Source organism: Cryptomeria japonica, chromosome 4 (genome assembly GCF_030272615.1).
Source record: "Cryptomeria japonica chromosome 4, Sugi_1.0, whole genome shotgun sequence".
NCBI lineage: Eukaryota > Viridiplantae > Streptophyta > Pinopsida > Cupressales > Cupressaceae > Cryptomeria > Cryptomeria japonica.
The window spans coordinates 104365003-104381988 of NC_081408.1; the positions used below are offsets into that span (position 1 = coordinate 104365003).

Genomic DNA, 16986 nt, shown 5'->3' on the forward strand with positions numbered 1-16986 from the left:
CAGTCACCCTTGAGGATGTATACAGGATTCTGCGGGTGCTGATCGATGGAGACCGGGAGGCATTGAGACGGGTGTTTCAGGACCCTGGATTAGAGATGAGGGCAGGACACGTGGCATGAGACACCATGACCGCTACAGGGTTAACATTGCCGACCATGATCGGAGGAGCGATTAGTGGATTCCTATGTCCAGACAAGGTGACACGGGGATTGGCTGTGGGCTGGGGGGGAGCACTAGAGACACTGGTGACACAACACACCAGATATGCCCGGGGACCATGTGTGCTGGCCCATTTATATTAAGAGCTTCACTAGTTTGTTTATCACGGGTCAGTGGGATTGAGCTGCGGGGTGACACTATTGTAGGTTTGGGCTTACGAGCATCTGCGAGTGACGAGGCCGATACACTTCAGAGGCAGGAGACATGGACGCAGTTTTGTGCATCTGTACGATATGATCACCTCGCAGCCACGGATTGGCAGGTTGGAGCATTGGGGGCGGGTGCTAGATGATATCGATGTGGTCATATGGAGACCATATCTAGGCTGCGAGGAGTGGGAGGATGACGCAGTGGAGCTGCCCTACACCTTCCGGAGTAGGTACTTGATTGGGTGGATGCCCTATGTGCTAGAGAGGCAGCTGGTGGACAGGGTGTGCAGGCAGTATGGCAGGATTCAGAGGATGCCACGGGGCTCGGGCATGTATGCCCACACAGTCAGAGATCAGGTGCAGTTTGGGCCACTATTGTCATATGATTAGGCGCTTACACAGCTGGCATAGATGGTACCCCTACCTTGGGACATGTGGCCTGAGATCGAGGATGCCGGGATGGATGCTGAGTATTCAGCATATTGGGCAGAGCATCCATTTCCCCGATTGACAGATCCAGGAGAGGCACTGGAGGGAGATGGTGGTGGTGAGGAGGATGATGATGGAGGTGATGGTGGCCGAGGCCGACGGAGGAGGAGAGGAGTAGTGGGAGAGAGGCGAGTTGCACCTCGGAGGGAGGGTGGAGAGGAGAGGCAGGCTCGGGTGGTGAGGGGTCGTGGTGGATTACCCCTACAGGTACCAGCAACACAGGGTCCCAGGCAGGTACAAAGACAGGGACAGGTCCAGGGATAGAGGCATGTACAGAGACAGGTACCCGTACAGGCACCAGTACAGGTACAGATACAGGGGCAGGCACCCGCAGAGGGGGAGCCACAGGCAGAGGCAGAGGGGGCTGACCTAGAGGAGGATGAGCTGATTGAGCTCAGGGAGATCTGCCAGGGCCAGGCAGATGAGATACATGAGTTGGAGAGGGAGAGAGATCAGCTCAGGATGAGGCTCAGAGATACTAAGCGGGAGAGAGATCAGGCTATCCAGCGCTATACAGAGGCTGAGACAATGCTGAGGGTAGGGAGACAGGCGACGGAGGACACAGGGGCAGGATACACATATGTCCTGTGGGCTGGAGAGGAGATAGGGTACTGGAGGGACCTCTACTATGGTGCAGTGCCAGCAGATCAGCGGGCGAGGAGCTTCCATAGACCGTCGCGTACAACGATAGCTATGGGAGGGAGTCGGAGGAGGTAGGCATCTAGTGGTGGGGTCATGGGTCCTCCACCACCACCAGATAGAGGGGACAGGCAGGATGATCCTAGGGCGGGTCCTTCAGGGGCTCAGATTCCACCGAGGCTAGGCGGCTCCGAGGGAGGGAGTTCATCATAGCCATAGAGGGCTCCCATTGTATCAGTTTTGTACCATTTTTTGTATGATGATGTAGACACCCTCGGGTGATTGTAGCCATATGTATTTTTGACATCATTGTATCATGACACTTTTGATTATATATATGAGATGATTCATTTTTTGTGGCAGCTATATGCATGTGTACCTATGTGATGAGATGTTTAATGATGTATGTTTCTATGTGATGCTTATGATATGGATGTAAATATGTATATGATGCAATGCAATATATTTTGTTCTTTTATGTTTTATATGCGTATGCATGATGCACCTGTGAATGTATGTAATGCAGATGAATATGATAATGCAAATGTAAATTGTGCTAACAGGTGTTGTGTGCAGGATGTGATGCAGTTGTGATATCTATATGTATGTATGAAATGCTTATATGTGGTAATGCAGGTGCAACTACATGAGATGCAAATGTTTTTGGTGTGTCATTATACTCTGTCATGTGATAGCAGGCTATGCGGACTCGAGAAGGACGATGGAAGTCAATCAAGAAAGGGGGATGAAAGACAGAAGATATGAAAGTGAAAGAGCTTCTTATGCGTTATCATCATTGAGCTTTATTATGGCAAAATAGGTTATGACAATCGAGGCATATGTTCGACCCAGAAAGTCATTGTACCTGTTTGCATGGAGATAAGACAGTCACAAACAAGGAATGCCCCAATTCATACTAGACTCACAGTGTCCTCATATCCTTGGACAAGTCATAGCATTACTAAGAGACAATCCACAGACAGCAAATACCAATAGGTGACGATACCCCATCCTCGCCTTTCTAGTCAAAGACATCTTGGAGATAGAATCTCTAGTCAGAGACATCCCGGAAAAGCTAAAAGACATGTCACCAAAAAGATGAAATCAAAAGAAAACCAAGACTCGACACCAACATCCACTGTAGTCCTCAAGTTTAGTGTCTCTTGTCACTTGTATAAGTCTTACTCGATTGTGGTCACAATGTTTACTTTCACAAAAAGGATAGATAGCACTGAACCATATGTTGTCTGAGTCTGTTGAAAGATTTGATTTGTTGAAGTCCATTGTTGCTACTATGTCTCATCTGAAACTGACTGAATCCATGTAACTGATACTTTATTGCGGAGAAGACGAAACTTTATTACGGATCTGTGATGCAAATGTTGCTTTATTGCGGATTGTGCACGAATAGACTAAAGGAAGCTGGAGGAAACTGTACTCCTCGAAACATGTGATGTTCTTAGTTCCACACCCATTACTAGACGTAGGATTTGCCTTAGCCACAGATAGGATCTGATTTATTATGGACGGAAAGGGAGGTGAAAAGGGATGTTTATTATGAATGGCTAACCAATCTTGGGTAGATCAATAACAAGCCATGATGGGAATGGGTAAGTTTATTATGAACGAATAGGTTGTGAGTGTGTGCAAAGTGAAGTGATGAAAGAGAATTTTGAAGGAGGGAGGAGCAATGTCTCTACACATGGCGCTGGTGACCCAGTTTTCACCATGGTACTTGCCCAGGGCGCCATCGAAGTGGTTTTCACCGTTGGACGAAATTATTTCTCTTTACTTTTTTCGATTTTTCAATTTTTTTTGTGTCACAAGGTGCCTGTTTGCCAGGTTTTCACCAAGTAACGGTTTTTTTTTGTTTTATAATTTTTTTTGTATTTTTGAATTAGGATATTCCGAAGAGCTATGTGTAGAACCGACGAAGGTGCATGTTGTTGATAGGATCCTTCAAAGGTTCACCTTCTGTAGTTGAGAGCTGATATGCCCCAGATCCATATGCTGCTGTAATGATGTAAGGACCAAGCCAATTTGGTTCGAACTTGCCCTTCTTCTCTCTGTCTTGCTGATTCTTGGGGTTTTCTCTGAGAACCAAGTCACCTACCTCAAATGTGCGAGGCTTGACCTTGTGATTGTAGCTGCGACTCATTCGTTATTGGTAAGCCTTGAGATGATTAAAAGCAGTTTGTCTCCGTTCATCCAGCAGTTCGAGTTCTTGTAAGCGAGAGACCCTGTAATCTTCATCAGTGATGATGTTTTGCAAAGAGACCCGTAAAGAGGGTAACTCGACCTCAATAGGCAAGATGGCTTCAGCGCCATAAACAAGTGAATAGGGTGTAGCTCCTGTAGGTGTGCAGACAGTTGTGCGGTAGGCCCAAAGTGCAGGATTTAGTTGGATATGCCAATTACGGCCAGCGTCGTCGACTGTCTTCTTGAGGATTTTAAGGATTGTTTTATTAGATGCCTTAGCTTGGCCATTACCTTGGGGGTAATATGGTGTGGAGAAATGATGGGAAATATGGAAGCGATCACAGAGTTCACGAACATCCTGATTTTTGAAGGGACGCCCGTTATCAGTAATAATGGAAACAGAAATACCATATCGGCATATGATATAGTTAAGGATGAAGGTAGCAATCTGTTTTCCAGTGACTTGTGTGAGAGGCACGACTTCAATCCACTTTGTGAAATACTCTGTGGCTGTGATAATGAATTTATGACCATTAGAGGAAGGAGGGTGAATCTTGCCTATGAGATCGAGTCCCCACTGACAAAAGGGCCAAGGAGACGCAAGTGGTTGTAGTTCTTGTGCTGGCGCATGTATGAGGTCTCCATGAATTTGACATTGCTTACATTTCTTGACAAACTGATATGAGTCTTTTTCCATATCGGGCCAGTAATATCCAGTCCTGATAAGTTTCTTGGCCAAGGTAGGACCACTAGCATGTGGACCACATATCCCTTCATGCACTTCACGTAACGCAATCTGAGCTTCGTCGCTTTCTAAACATCTAAGAAGAGTGCCATCTAGACCTCGTCGGTATAGGATATCAGCTAAAATGACATATCGAGAGGATTGGCGAATGAAGGTGCGACGTTGGTTATTTGATAGATCATGAGGTAGGGTATTGTCGCGAAGGTATGTGAAGATGGAGCCATATAACTGGGATTCGGGACCAACAACGCATATCATTTCAATAGGAGTGCTCTCATATGAAGGAACCAATAGGTTGTCCACCAAGAACTCATAGCAAGTCTCATTTTGAGGTAGATCAATCAGTGAAGCAATTGTAGCCATGGCATCTGCAACACGATTCTGCTCTCTTGGTATCTGCTCAAAATCTATCTTTGTGAAATGTTGTTTCAGATCATCCACCATTTGCTTGTAAGGCAGTAATTTTTCATCTTTTGTTTGGTAATCATCAGTTGCTTGACGGATGACAAGTTGGGAATCCCCAAAAACATGAAGTTCCTAGATCTTCCACTAAACTGCAATTCGTAATCCAGTTGTTAATGCCTCATATTCTGCTATATTGTTAGTGCAAGGAAATGATAAGCGGTATGATTTTGGTATAGAATCTCCTTTAGGAGTTATAAAGAGAATACCAGCTCCTGCCCCATGCTGTGTGTATGAGTCGTCAAAGTATAGTTGCCATGGCTTTGCATGTGATATTGTTAAAATGGATTCATCTGGAAATTCTGAATTTAGAGGAATATCATCAATCATGGGGGCATCTGCTAATTGATCCGCGATGGCTTGTCCTTTTATTGCTTTTCTGTCCACATACTCGATGTTGAATTCACTAAGGATCATTACCCATTTGGCCAGCCGCCCAGTAAGTGTTGCTTTATTGAGGAGGTATTTCAATGGATCTATCCTTGCAACTAACTTAGTCTTATGAGTAAGCATGTAATGTCGTAATTTTTGTGAAGCAAAGACCACGGTGAGACATGCACGCTCGATTGGTGTGTAGTTTAGCTCATATGCCACCAATGTGCGACTGATATAGTATACGGCTTTTTCCTTGCCCCCAGCAATTTGTTGCGCTAAGAGTGCCCCCAGTGCTGTTGGAGTAGCTGATATGTATAGTAGCAAAGGCTGATTTGGAACTGGTGGCATCAAAACTGGCGGATTCAAAAGATAATCTTTGAGCGTCTGAAAAGCTTGTTGACAGTTATCATCCCATTTGAATTTGATATTTTTATGTAGCAGGTGTTGAAAAGGATTACACTTATCTGCAAGTTGTGCTATGAATCTTCGTATAGACTGGAGTCTCCCTTGTAAGGATCGAAGTTGACTGATATTTCTGGGTGGCGACATGTCCAAGATAGCCTTGACTTTTGCTGGATCGGTTTCGATTCCTCTTTTGGACACAATGAATCCTAGGAGCTTCCTGGAGGTTACTCCAAAGACACATTTCTTGGGGTTTAATCTTACTTTGTATTTTTCCAACCGATCAAAGACGATTGAAAGTATGTCCAAATGTGTATTTCTGTCTACTGATTTATCCAAGAGATCGTCAACATAATCTTCCACGGTTACGTGCATGAGATCTTGAAAGATAGTAGTCATGGCTCTTTGATATGTAGCACCTGCATTTTTTAGCCCAAAGGGCATGACATTCCAACAGAAAGTTCCCCAAGGACAAGTGAATGATGTTTTGTGTTGATCTTCGGGTGCGATCCTTACTTGATTATAACCAGAAAATCCATCCATTAATGATAACATTTCGTGACCTGCTATGAGATCAACGATCAAGTCAATATTTGGGAATGGGAAGTCATCTTTTGGACAAGCTTTGTTGATGTCTCTGAAACCTGTACATATTCTGATACTGCGATCTGGTTTACTGACAGGTACTAAATTGGAGATCCATTCCGGATAATCAATTGGGCGTATGAATCCGACATCCAATCATTTCTCCAGCTCTGCTTTGACTAGTAATGCCACTTGTGGATGCATTTTTCTTAATTTCTGTTTCACTGGCTTTGCCCCCGGTTTGATTGTCAAATGATGCATTACCAAATCCGGATTTAGTCCAGGCATATCAACGTATGACCATGCAAAGTTGATTTGTCGTTCCTTGAAGAAACTTATGAACTGTGACCTTTCAGATTCTATCAATGATTTAGCCAGGAATATGTTGTGTGGAACCTCTTCCATACCAATGTTTGTTTTGATAGTCTCCTCTACCAACATGGATGACTTTTCCTCATACGAGGCTGGGAGAATGTCGAGCCTTGCATCTTCGGGTGCCTTAGAGAGGTTTTCGCCCTCAGATACGTCCTTTCTTTTTACTTTTTTGGGATCAGATAGAGCCACAGTGTGGTTTTCGCCATAAGATCCTTGATTTGCTCTTATTTTCACATTTTTGCGACTGGAAGGTCCGACACCCTCACCAAAATATGCCATGTTGTTGAGTTCTATAATGTATCCTGCTTTATGGTCCCCAAGGGGAAGATCATCTCGTATGCCAAGATAGTCAATAATAGCTTCATCATTTTGGAATGTGTCAAACTGTGCTGGTCCTTCATAATCCCAATCAATGAGTTGGTGGTGAACAAGGGGAAGGCCTTTAATATTTTCGGAGTTTGCGGGTTCAAGAGTGAAGATGTGGTTATATTCGGGTATGTCGAGGTAATTATCGAGGTCATCGATGGCACTCTCCTCATCAGTCTCGATCGCAAGCGAATCCAAATTGTCATCACTAGTAGCGCATTCTGGGATAGGTGTTCTCATCCTATGTGATTTCGACCTAGAACCTTGAGACGAAGACTGTACAAAATCCTCATGGTTTGTTTCTTGACCAACTCTAAATTTTTTATAAAATTCCTCTTTTTCTGCGGGTTCATCTGGCTCTCTGAATGTCTCGGTGAGCTCATAGTCACTGGAGGATTTGTCTGAACCCCATTCCCATTCGTTGGAGTCTGTGGAATAGCGATCCTCTTGTTGAATTTTGGCAATTTTGATTCGTGATGCCTTTTCTGTCCTTTTAGTGTGGATCTTGGAAGTCAGGAAACCAAGTCCCTTCGAGCGTTCCCTTTTTACAGTCAATTCAGGTTGTAAGGGTTCCATAACGCCTACTTTTCGTAACCCAAGAGGGCTTTTTCCATCATACCCGAATTTTTGTAGAATCTTGTAGCCTTTGCCATATTTCTCATAGGGTATATTGATCTGATCGTGTGTGTCATCTTCAATGTCTTTGTAGAGCATTTTGTACAAACCTTACTCTTCCAGTTCGCCCCATCTTTGAAAGGTAGTAGGATCCCATTTGAATACTATGATGGATATTTGCTTGTTAGGATGTGGCCTTCCATATTCTTTTGGAGAGCTCATGACTTGTCGTAAATACATGGTCTGATTTAAAGTGTATTCTCCCATGCCTTTGTCCTGAAATTTGCCTTTAAGTTCACCTTGTTTTGATGTCGAAGGTTTCAATGACTCAGGGTCAATGTATGCTGAAGAAGGAACAGCTTCACGATTACTGGGAATGATGGTCTCAGTATGTGATCTCAGGTTATTGCAATATATGAACGGATTAGGATCACTGTTAACTGTTACCTCGACTCCGTTGTGAGGAAACTTAATGCATTGGTGATATGTCGATGGGACTGCCCTCATTTCATGAATCCAAGGACGTCCTAGCAATATATTATAAGTGAGATCTAAATCTAGGACTTGACAAACCACATCCTTTGTAACTGGCTCAATTCTTAGAGGTAAGGTGACCGTGCCCTTGGAAGAGCGTTCTTCATCATCATATGCCTTGATGGTGATTTGATTTTTTGAATTCACAGCTTTATCGGAATATCCCAATAGTTTAATGGTGCTTAATGTACAAATGTTTAGACCAGCTCCTCCATCTATCAGGACTCGCTTTATTCGATGTTTGTGTATGAAGGCTTCAATATGTAATGGTGCATTATGTGGCTGACTTACGGAGGCGTCATCGGCTTCTGTGAATGTAAGGGAATGTGGAATGGAAAGGTATCCCACCATGGCTTGCAACTGGTCCACGTTCAGATTAGTAGGAACGGCAGTGTCTCTCAAGATTTTGTCAAGAATAGCTTTATGAGCAGGGGATATGCGTAAGAGCTCAAGGATGGAGATGAGCGCTGGTGTCTTCCCTAATTGTTCTACAAGGTCATACTCAGGTTTGGTAGATGAAGAAGTGGTGTTTTTAGTTGAAGCACCTGGCAAAGTAATTTTACCTCGACGAGTTGTAACATGACATTCAGAAGTAGGTTCGGAAGAAGATCCCACACCTCTTAGGACAATCCTGGGTCACTGAGGAGGATTCTCAGGGTTTTTGTTCTTGATGGTAATGGTAGAGATATGATTGTCCATCGAGATATGATTGATAGTTGAATCATAGTTGTAAGGTGCTCTAGTATAGTTGGCTTGATCATCTGTGACGTTAGCTTTTCCCTTGTCGTGCTTTGGGAATGGTTCCTTAAACATCTCATGTTCTTGATTGGATGAGTGTCCCTCAATCTCAATGTCACCTCTATCAATGAGATCTTGCACAATATTCTTCAGTCGATGACAATTACCTGTTTTATGACCCTTGCTTTTATGAAATTCACAATACTGATCATCATTCCACCAATTTGGTTTGACCTTTGGTTCATATGGCGGGAAATCTGGAATTGTGATCACCTTGTTTGCCACTAGCTTCTTGAAGACTGACTCAAGTGGTTCTCCCAATGGAGTGTACTTCCTTCGTGATCTAGAAGTTGTTTGAGTATTCACTTGATTGTTTGTAGAACTTGATCCAGAAAAAATGAATTTGGGTCGCACTGTGTTGGCATCAACAACACCATCATTGACTGTGTTCTTGTTTTTATTCCAAAATCTTGGCTTGTCTTTTCCTTTAAAGTCATCTTTGTTTTCCTTGAATATTTTAATGACTCCTTGTTCAATTAGGACCTTTTCTGTCGCTAAGCCTTTTTCAATGACATCCTTGAAGGTGGACAAACAAGCTTTCCTTAAGTCATAACCAATCTCTTTGTTAACATTTTGGGTGAACATCTCTACCATTTGTTTCTGTGGAATTTCACAAGAGCATCTGCTGGCTAGATTTCTCCATCTTTGTAAAAATGATGCAAAAGATTCTCCCTCTTTTTGCTTAGTATTGCACAAAGTAGTGACTGATATGTCTGTCTCTATGTTGTAGGAGAAATGTTGAATAAATGCCTTCGCTAAGTCACCCCATGACTTAATACCAGGTGGGAGTTGGGAGAACCATTCCATAGCTTGATCGCCTAAGCTTTGTGGGAATAATCTCATCAAGTATGTCTCTTCTGCTGCTACCTCAATACAAGCTGTGAAAAATTGTCTTATGTGTGCCTTAGGATCCCCTTTTCCTCTATACTTATCAAATTTAGGCGTCACAAAGTGTGTAGGAAAAGGAGGCATTGGAATGCTCTTGTCAAATGGATAAGGACATATGTCTCTCATTGTATATGTTGGCTTTGGTGTATTTATGTCCTCCATTTTCTTTTGTAAGTCCCTGATTTGTTGCTCCAAATTGCTCTTAGGTGGAGATCGACTTCTTGGACCATACCCCATGCTTGAGGCACCAATTGGAGGAGCATGTTGCATATATGGATGATATTGATCATACACATGTTCATATGGAGGAGGTCTGTAATGATGCCGTGTATATGGACCACTTGGTATAGATTCATGTTGAGGAACACCATATCTATTTTGTGCATGTATACCATATTCTACAGGCATGTCATGTTCTATTGTGTTGCCCCCAAATTTGACACGGGGTTTCCTTGTGTCCAAATTTTGAGCATGCCTTTGAACATCCCATTGTTTTGGTGGTTGATCCTTAGCATTAGTATGTGATTGAGCATATCTGTCTACATAAGACTTCCATAATGGTCTACGAAGGTGAGTATCATATGCTTGACCATGTGTATGTGGGATCTCTGGTTTTTGAAGCAAAGCTGCTGGTGATTCAGGTACCATGTGTGGTCCTCTATTTCCTCCACTATTAGGTCTCCTTTGATCCATGTTGGAGTGAGTTTGTTGCAAAGGCCTATTTTCCATTATTTGAGACATGTCAAAATCATGAGGTATCTTGGCTCCACTTTGTGCCATCAATTGTAAGAAATATTGTCTATCCCTCCTCATGATTTCCTCAACCAATCAATTGAAATGTGGATTCATAATGGATTCTTCCACATCTGCTGAATGTACGGAAAAGTTGTCCAAATTGTCATTTTGTGTAGCATTGTTGTTTATAATGTCCATGTTCTCCACATTTGGAATGTTTCTATAGACATCCATGTCCGGCAATGTAGTGTGATCAGTATTGAAAAATAAATCATTGTCATACTCATAAGAACTCATGTTCGCGGACTCTTGAGCCTCTTTAGTTTCTCTCCTAGATTTTTGAAGACGGGTTTCAACCATGAACTAGGTATTGACCAAGATGTGTAAGACTAGATGAAAATGGAAAAAGTATGGAAGACCAAGAGTTGGATGGAATGTAAGTGAATCTGAGGTGTACTTGCAAATGTCCAAAGTGTAAGACCAAGTATGTATGTGGTAGAGTAGGTGTGACTTCCAAAGAGAGGATAGTTTCTCTTGATGAGGTAAGCTGACCTTGACCCTTAGTAAGACCAAATGAGACCCAAAGGTAAGAAACCTTGATGAGGGACCACTTAGCAAAGTGTTGTTGTATGTAGTGTGTTGAAAAAGTATGATGAGGACAAGCAAGTGACCTTTTGACCCAAGTTTAGACAAGTATGAATGTAAAACGAGATGTGAAGCAATGATGGACTATGTGAGACCCAAAGACAGGTTGAATGCTAGATGAAACCTAAAGAAACAACCTAGGAAGCTCAAGTATTCTGAAACTGATTTCTTTTGTTTGCTGGACTGTGAAATTTTCTTGCAATTTTGAACACAGATGCGCCTGTTTACTGCACAGACGTGGTTATCCGACGCAGACGTGTTTCTATTCAACACAGACGCTGTTATAAACACAGACGCTATTCTGCCCTTCACAGATGCGTTTATATGACTCAGACGCGGTTAAAACAGACACAGACGCGTTTCTGTAAAATTTGTGCAATTTTTTCCAATCTGTGAAGTCGTTTTGTTGTGACCAAATCTGACTGTTTGACTGTTTTTCGTGACAAGAGGACACAATGTTGATGAGGACTCAATGTTTGCAAGTGTTTAGACTCCAAAATGACTCCAAGAAAAGTGTGTTGTTTGATGTAAAAATGTTTTGCATACACTTGAAGACACAAAAGACACAATGTTTTGCTGTTTGGTCTTGAATGTTTGAATGTTTAAAATAAGTCAAACACAATTCTTATGGCTGACCAAGACAATAGTTGTTGATCCCACATGGGGTTTTATCCCCGAGGCTATGCTATTCAGAGCGGATACTTAGATGCTTGACCTCACTGGCTCCACCCTCGGCACTCACTTCTCGGGTCAACCAAGCATTAGTCCCCATGAAAACTCCCCATGGCGAACTTTGTATCTCTACTAAGAACCGTATGTGTGTGGGCCGCTACCAGAGGTTCAACCTCCTGCCCCAACAACTAGAAGGATTTGGGCTTCTAAAACAAAAAGGTGCTAGTAAGGGCATTCTCTCATGTGGCCATACATGAGGCACTTTCAGCTCTGTAAATACAGAAGGCTCCCAGCCGGTAGGGGTTACGCCCTACAAATGATCAAATAAATTTGATCAAACGGGTTTATGGGGAGACATAGTGTCGGTATGAACTAATCAGCACAGGTTATGCATAGTTTTCACCATGAATACATTTGATTATAGTGGTTCGGATGAGGTGGGTTTTCCTCGCTACCACTTGGGTCGTTCTCTTCTCACTAGTAGTCCTAATGACCACACAGGAAGACAGGCCCTCTAAAGATTAAACAAAAAGAGCCTATTGGTCAAGACACAAAAGACAATGATTCAATTTTAGTGCACCAGTGGAAGTGTTTGCTAGTCTATGAAAACAAGGCACACAATAAAAATCAAAACTCTTGCCAAGGACCTGCAACAAAGAGTTGTTAGTAGTTTGGGTTGTTTGAGATAATCACCCCTTCCTGCAAACACACAAGTTAGGTAAATTTTAAAACCCAAAAGACTTTGTGAAAAAAGGGGCCTTCAACCAAACGATTTAGCTTCCAAGGCAAGCTGCACCAATTGTGTTAGCTAGATCTGAAAATGTTAGTCCAAAAATAAACCAGATCTGAAACCCTAAATGCAAAATCCGAAAATCGAATCAATAAAATTTCCAAAATTTTGAAACAGGCAACACACAGACCCGATTACTGCCTACGCAGACGCGACTCCGAAACAGAAACACGGTTATGTAAGACACAGACGCGATTAAAAACCACAGACGCGCTTTCTGTACGCAGACGTGGGTGAAAACGACACAGACGTGTTTCAGTAACACAGACACACCTCCCTGGAACCTGCAACATGAAATATGACCAAAACACAGACGCGGATCCAGCTGTCTCAAATGCGTCAGAAAATCAAAAACACGATCCGAAAGTGCGCAGATGCGAAAATACCAAAAATGCTGCCGAAAATGTCCGATCTGCAACTTCAAAAACACAAGACCTGCAACAAAATGTTAAATGCAAAGGGACAAGCGTCCCACCGAGCGTGCCAAAATGTATATGGTGAAAATGGATAACAATAATAACAATATTGAAAGGCTAAATGAATCCAACCACAAAACCCTAGCCTAACAATCAACAAAGATCCACCATAACATATGAAGATTACCTAAGACAATGCAAATCAAATGAAATCACAAAGATTATACCATCACATGTCCAATAGGGTTTTGATCTCCATTCTTCCTATCTCCATTGATCTTGCTTGATATATTTGCTCTCAGATTTTATGTGCACAAGAGCTCAACAAAGAACAGAATGTGGTTGCAAGTAGGATCATAGTGTAGTCGAGTCCTCCAAATTGTCGATTAGGGTTTGATAATGAAGGAAGCATCTCCTTAAATAGAAGACACAATATAAATGGAGGGATAAGATTGAGAGGTGTAAAAAAGGAGGTCGGCTAGGATTAGAGGGTAGGTAGAAGAAATAGTAAAATAATGAAAGGGGTAGGTAGTGTAGGAATTAAGAGATGAATGACATGTGTCATAGGTAGAAAAGGCTAATGAATTAATTAAATAAATAAAGATTTATTTAATTAATAGAAGAAGTAGGATAATTAAATAAATATTCTTATTTATTTAATTTAGGAAAATGATAATTTAAATAAATAAATGTATTTATTTAAATGAGAAATAAGGCTAGAAGAGGATAAATGAATTAATTAAATAAATAAGAATTTATTTAATTAATAGAAGAATTAAGCTTAGATAATTAAATAAATAAAATATTTATTTAGTTAGACATGACAATTTTGGGTGTCTACAGTAATTATTGAGGTGGTTTTGTGATCAACATGCACTAGTAAAACGATATTAGTGAGGCGATTTTCTAATTACCATTAACCATGTTGCTTAGGATTGTTGTCCAACGAAGGAAGAAAGGTCTTCCAAAGCAATCTCACATTCCCGTGCCCCAATCAAGGATGTGCACTCTGATTCACTTGAGGTGTCTTGGACTATTGTCTAATGTGGGAAGAAAGGTCTTCCAAATAATATCTCACATTCCCATGCTGAGATTAAGGGTGTACACTTCTCTATGTTTGTTGCAATTATTGACTAATGTTGTTAGTTGGCTTTTTGTAGTCAACAACTTTGCATTTGATCTCTCTTTTATATTTATGTTACCTTGTGACTATTGTGTGATGAACTAATTATGATTGTTGGTAGCTTTGTGTAAAACTACGACCTTGCTTCCTTTCCCAACTTTACTAAATATATAAGTTTGAGACCCTTTTCCCATATTATTTACTGAAAAATAAATTATTTTGTATACAAAATATACACATGCACATAAAATAATCAATATTGTAACAATAAAATTCTTATATTACAATTCTTTTATAAAACCATTGCTTAGATATATTTCCACATTCTTTTTGTCCATCTACCTAACTCCTACGACTATATTTTCCAAAAATATATATTATACACAAAATTCAATAATTAAATTTGACCAAACAAGCGAAAATATTAATTTTTATATTATACAATCTGCCAACATTAACAGTTATAATGCTAACGTTAGAAAAATCTAACGAGGACTTGAAACCTCAAAACCTATTCCTAGTAAATTAACTGATCCTGGACGAAAGCTGTGATTGAAAACTCTTTGCTCCGAACAGTAAGCAGACATTTTAGTAGAGATGGAGTGGGAGGCGAGGTTTAATGACGACCTCCAATGGAATTGATTTGGGCATTGTGAGCCCAAACCCCTCTGTCATGTCAATTACAGTGCCCTCTGGAACAAACCACTCAAAGCTTTGAAGCAGCCGCCCCAATGTATAGGTTACCATAATCAATGCCAAAGGCATGCCCGGACAGATTCTCCTCCCTGAACCAAACGGAAACAAATTAAAATCCTGCCCTTTCACATCAATCTCTTTGCCGCTGTTGAGAAAACGTTCAGGATCAAATTCCGTGGGGCGCTCCCACACGGTTGGGTCTCGTTGAATTGCCCACACAATTACCAACAGTTGAGTTCCTGCGGGAATAAGATATCCTCCAACAGTGCAAGCCTCGATAGATTCATGAGGGACCGAAAGAGCTGCCGCTGGATAAAGCCTGAGGGTTTCCTTTAGAATGGCCTGCAAATATTTCAGCTTGTGCAGATCTGATTCCTCCATTAATCGGTTCCGTCCGACATGTAAGTTGAGCTCTTGCTGGGCTTTGCACAAAATATCTGGGTGCTGTATCATAGCTGACAGTGCCCACTCGATAGTCACAGAGGATGTCTCAGTACCTGCACTTATCAAGCTCTGCAAAACAAAAAGACAAATCTTGAAGATAACAGGATTAACTTTTTTGGCTATGGTCGAAGTATGGGTTATTTATGTAGAGACTGAATTTGTGTCCCTACTGGTCCCTCTTTAAACAATCAGTTTCTTGACCAAAAGGACAGAGTCTTCATTTAAATAATCTATACCTTGGCCATAAGACACCAACTATTTAATACAAATTATGATAAAAAAGAGTTTGCAAACATCTAGAAAGTGATAGAAGAACATACCAAGGCGTTGGCTTTCACCACATCGTCGTTATTGTCAGATTGAATTTCATTGTTGTCTGTTGCAGAGATGAGAACATCGATTAAGTCTCGAGCATGCTCCCCTCTCTTCTCTCGGTGATCCTGCAGCAATTTCTTCATATACACATCTATTTTCTTCCTTAGATTCTTCATAGAAAACACTATTCCCTGTGGATCGACCAAATTGAGAAAGGGCAGATAATAAGCGATATCAAATGCTCCAAGTAATGAAACAAATTCTTCCAACAACATCTTAAAGTGCTGCGCTTCTTGGAAATCTTCAGATCCGAGATCTGCCGAGATTCTCTTGCTGGCAACTATTCGCATCATGATATTATATGTGAGGTCAGAAAGCCTCGACTTCATGTTCACTGGATTCATCTCTCTCTCACAACTCTCGAACAGTGAACGGATGAGAGAGGAAATCTCTTCCGTGCGAACGTGCCTGAAAGACTCGATTCTATTTGCTGTAAAGAGCTGGAGGTTGCAGATTTTTCTGATGTCTCGCCAGTAGGAATCATAAGGAGCCAAACCAAAGTTTTTGAAATCATACCCCATATGCTTTCCTGCAGACATAAGTGGGCGTGAAGCAAAGGCTTTGTCATTTGTTGTGAGGCATTCTTTAGCGAGATCTGATGAAGAGATGACCAAAACTGGGCGTACGCCAAGTTGTAGATGCATGATGGGGCCATAGGTCTCTGAAAGCGAGGATAAAATTCTGTGAAGGGGTTGTTTGCTTCTGCTTAGAAGAGGAAGATGCCCTAATATTGGCCAAGATGGAGGATGTGGTGGCTTTGCCTTTCCCTTATTAATTCTGCTTCTGAGAGAGTTTGCAATTAGCCAAAGTGAAACCAGTGCTACAGCAAGAACAATGATGGAAGTTGCTTCTAACGCCATAATTCATGGCCTAGAGTCCTGTCAAGGTACGGCTAACACTTTAATAAAGCACTCAGGAATAATTCACGGCCTACCTTCCTGTCAATAATTGAGATTGTTTTAAGAGGTTTGGGAAACACCACCATTGAGAGATTTGGGTGCAATACCACCTTGTCATCCATGACCACTAAGGCTCTCACCATTCAAGGAAAAATTATTAAGTTTTAAGGTGCCAAAGCCACTAAGGCTCTCACCATTCAAATAATTTGATTTAACATCAGAAATATCACGTGAACTTTCAACTAGCAATTAGAAATATTTTTACGTTTTTCGTGTGGACATTTTATTGGGAGAATATATAGATATACATATTTTTATAGTATGAAATGGACAAGGTATTGAACATGGAAA

The 16986-nt window shown here is 41.5% G+C and overlaps 1 protein-coding gene across 1 annotated transcript; it reads right to left on the reverse strand.

Moving 5' to 3' along the window:
• Positions 1–14635: 14635 nt before the first annotated feature.
• On the reverse strand, positions 14636–16785 carry LOC131032891 (xanthotoxin 5-hydroxylase CYP82C4). Its single transcript, XM_057963990.2, has 2 exons — positions 15682–16785; positions 14636–15430 (listed from the first exon to the last, which is right to left on the reverse strand). The coding sequence occupies exons 1-2, from the start codon at positions 16594–16596 to the stop codon at positions 14810–14812; spliced, it is 1536 nt and encodes a 511-aa protein (XP_057819973.2). The 5' UTR covers positions 16597–16785; the 3' UTR covers positions 14636–14809.
• Between the last annotated feature and the right edge of the window lie 201 nt (positions 16786–16986).

What these genes read in the sequence shown, in the direction of transcription:
- LOC131032891 (XM_057963990.2), bottom strand. Translation starts at nt 16,596, where the DNA reads ATGGCGTTAGAAGCAACTTCCATCATTGTTCTTGCTGTAGCACTGGTT. An exon ending in TGGTGAAAGCCAACGCCTTG is followed by an intron (nt 15,431 to 15,681) that starts GTATGTTCTTCT and finishes TTTGTTTTGCAG; the next exon opens with AGCTTGATAAGTGCAGGTAC.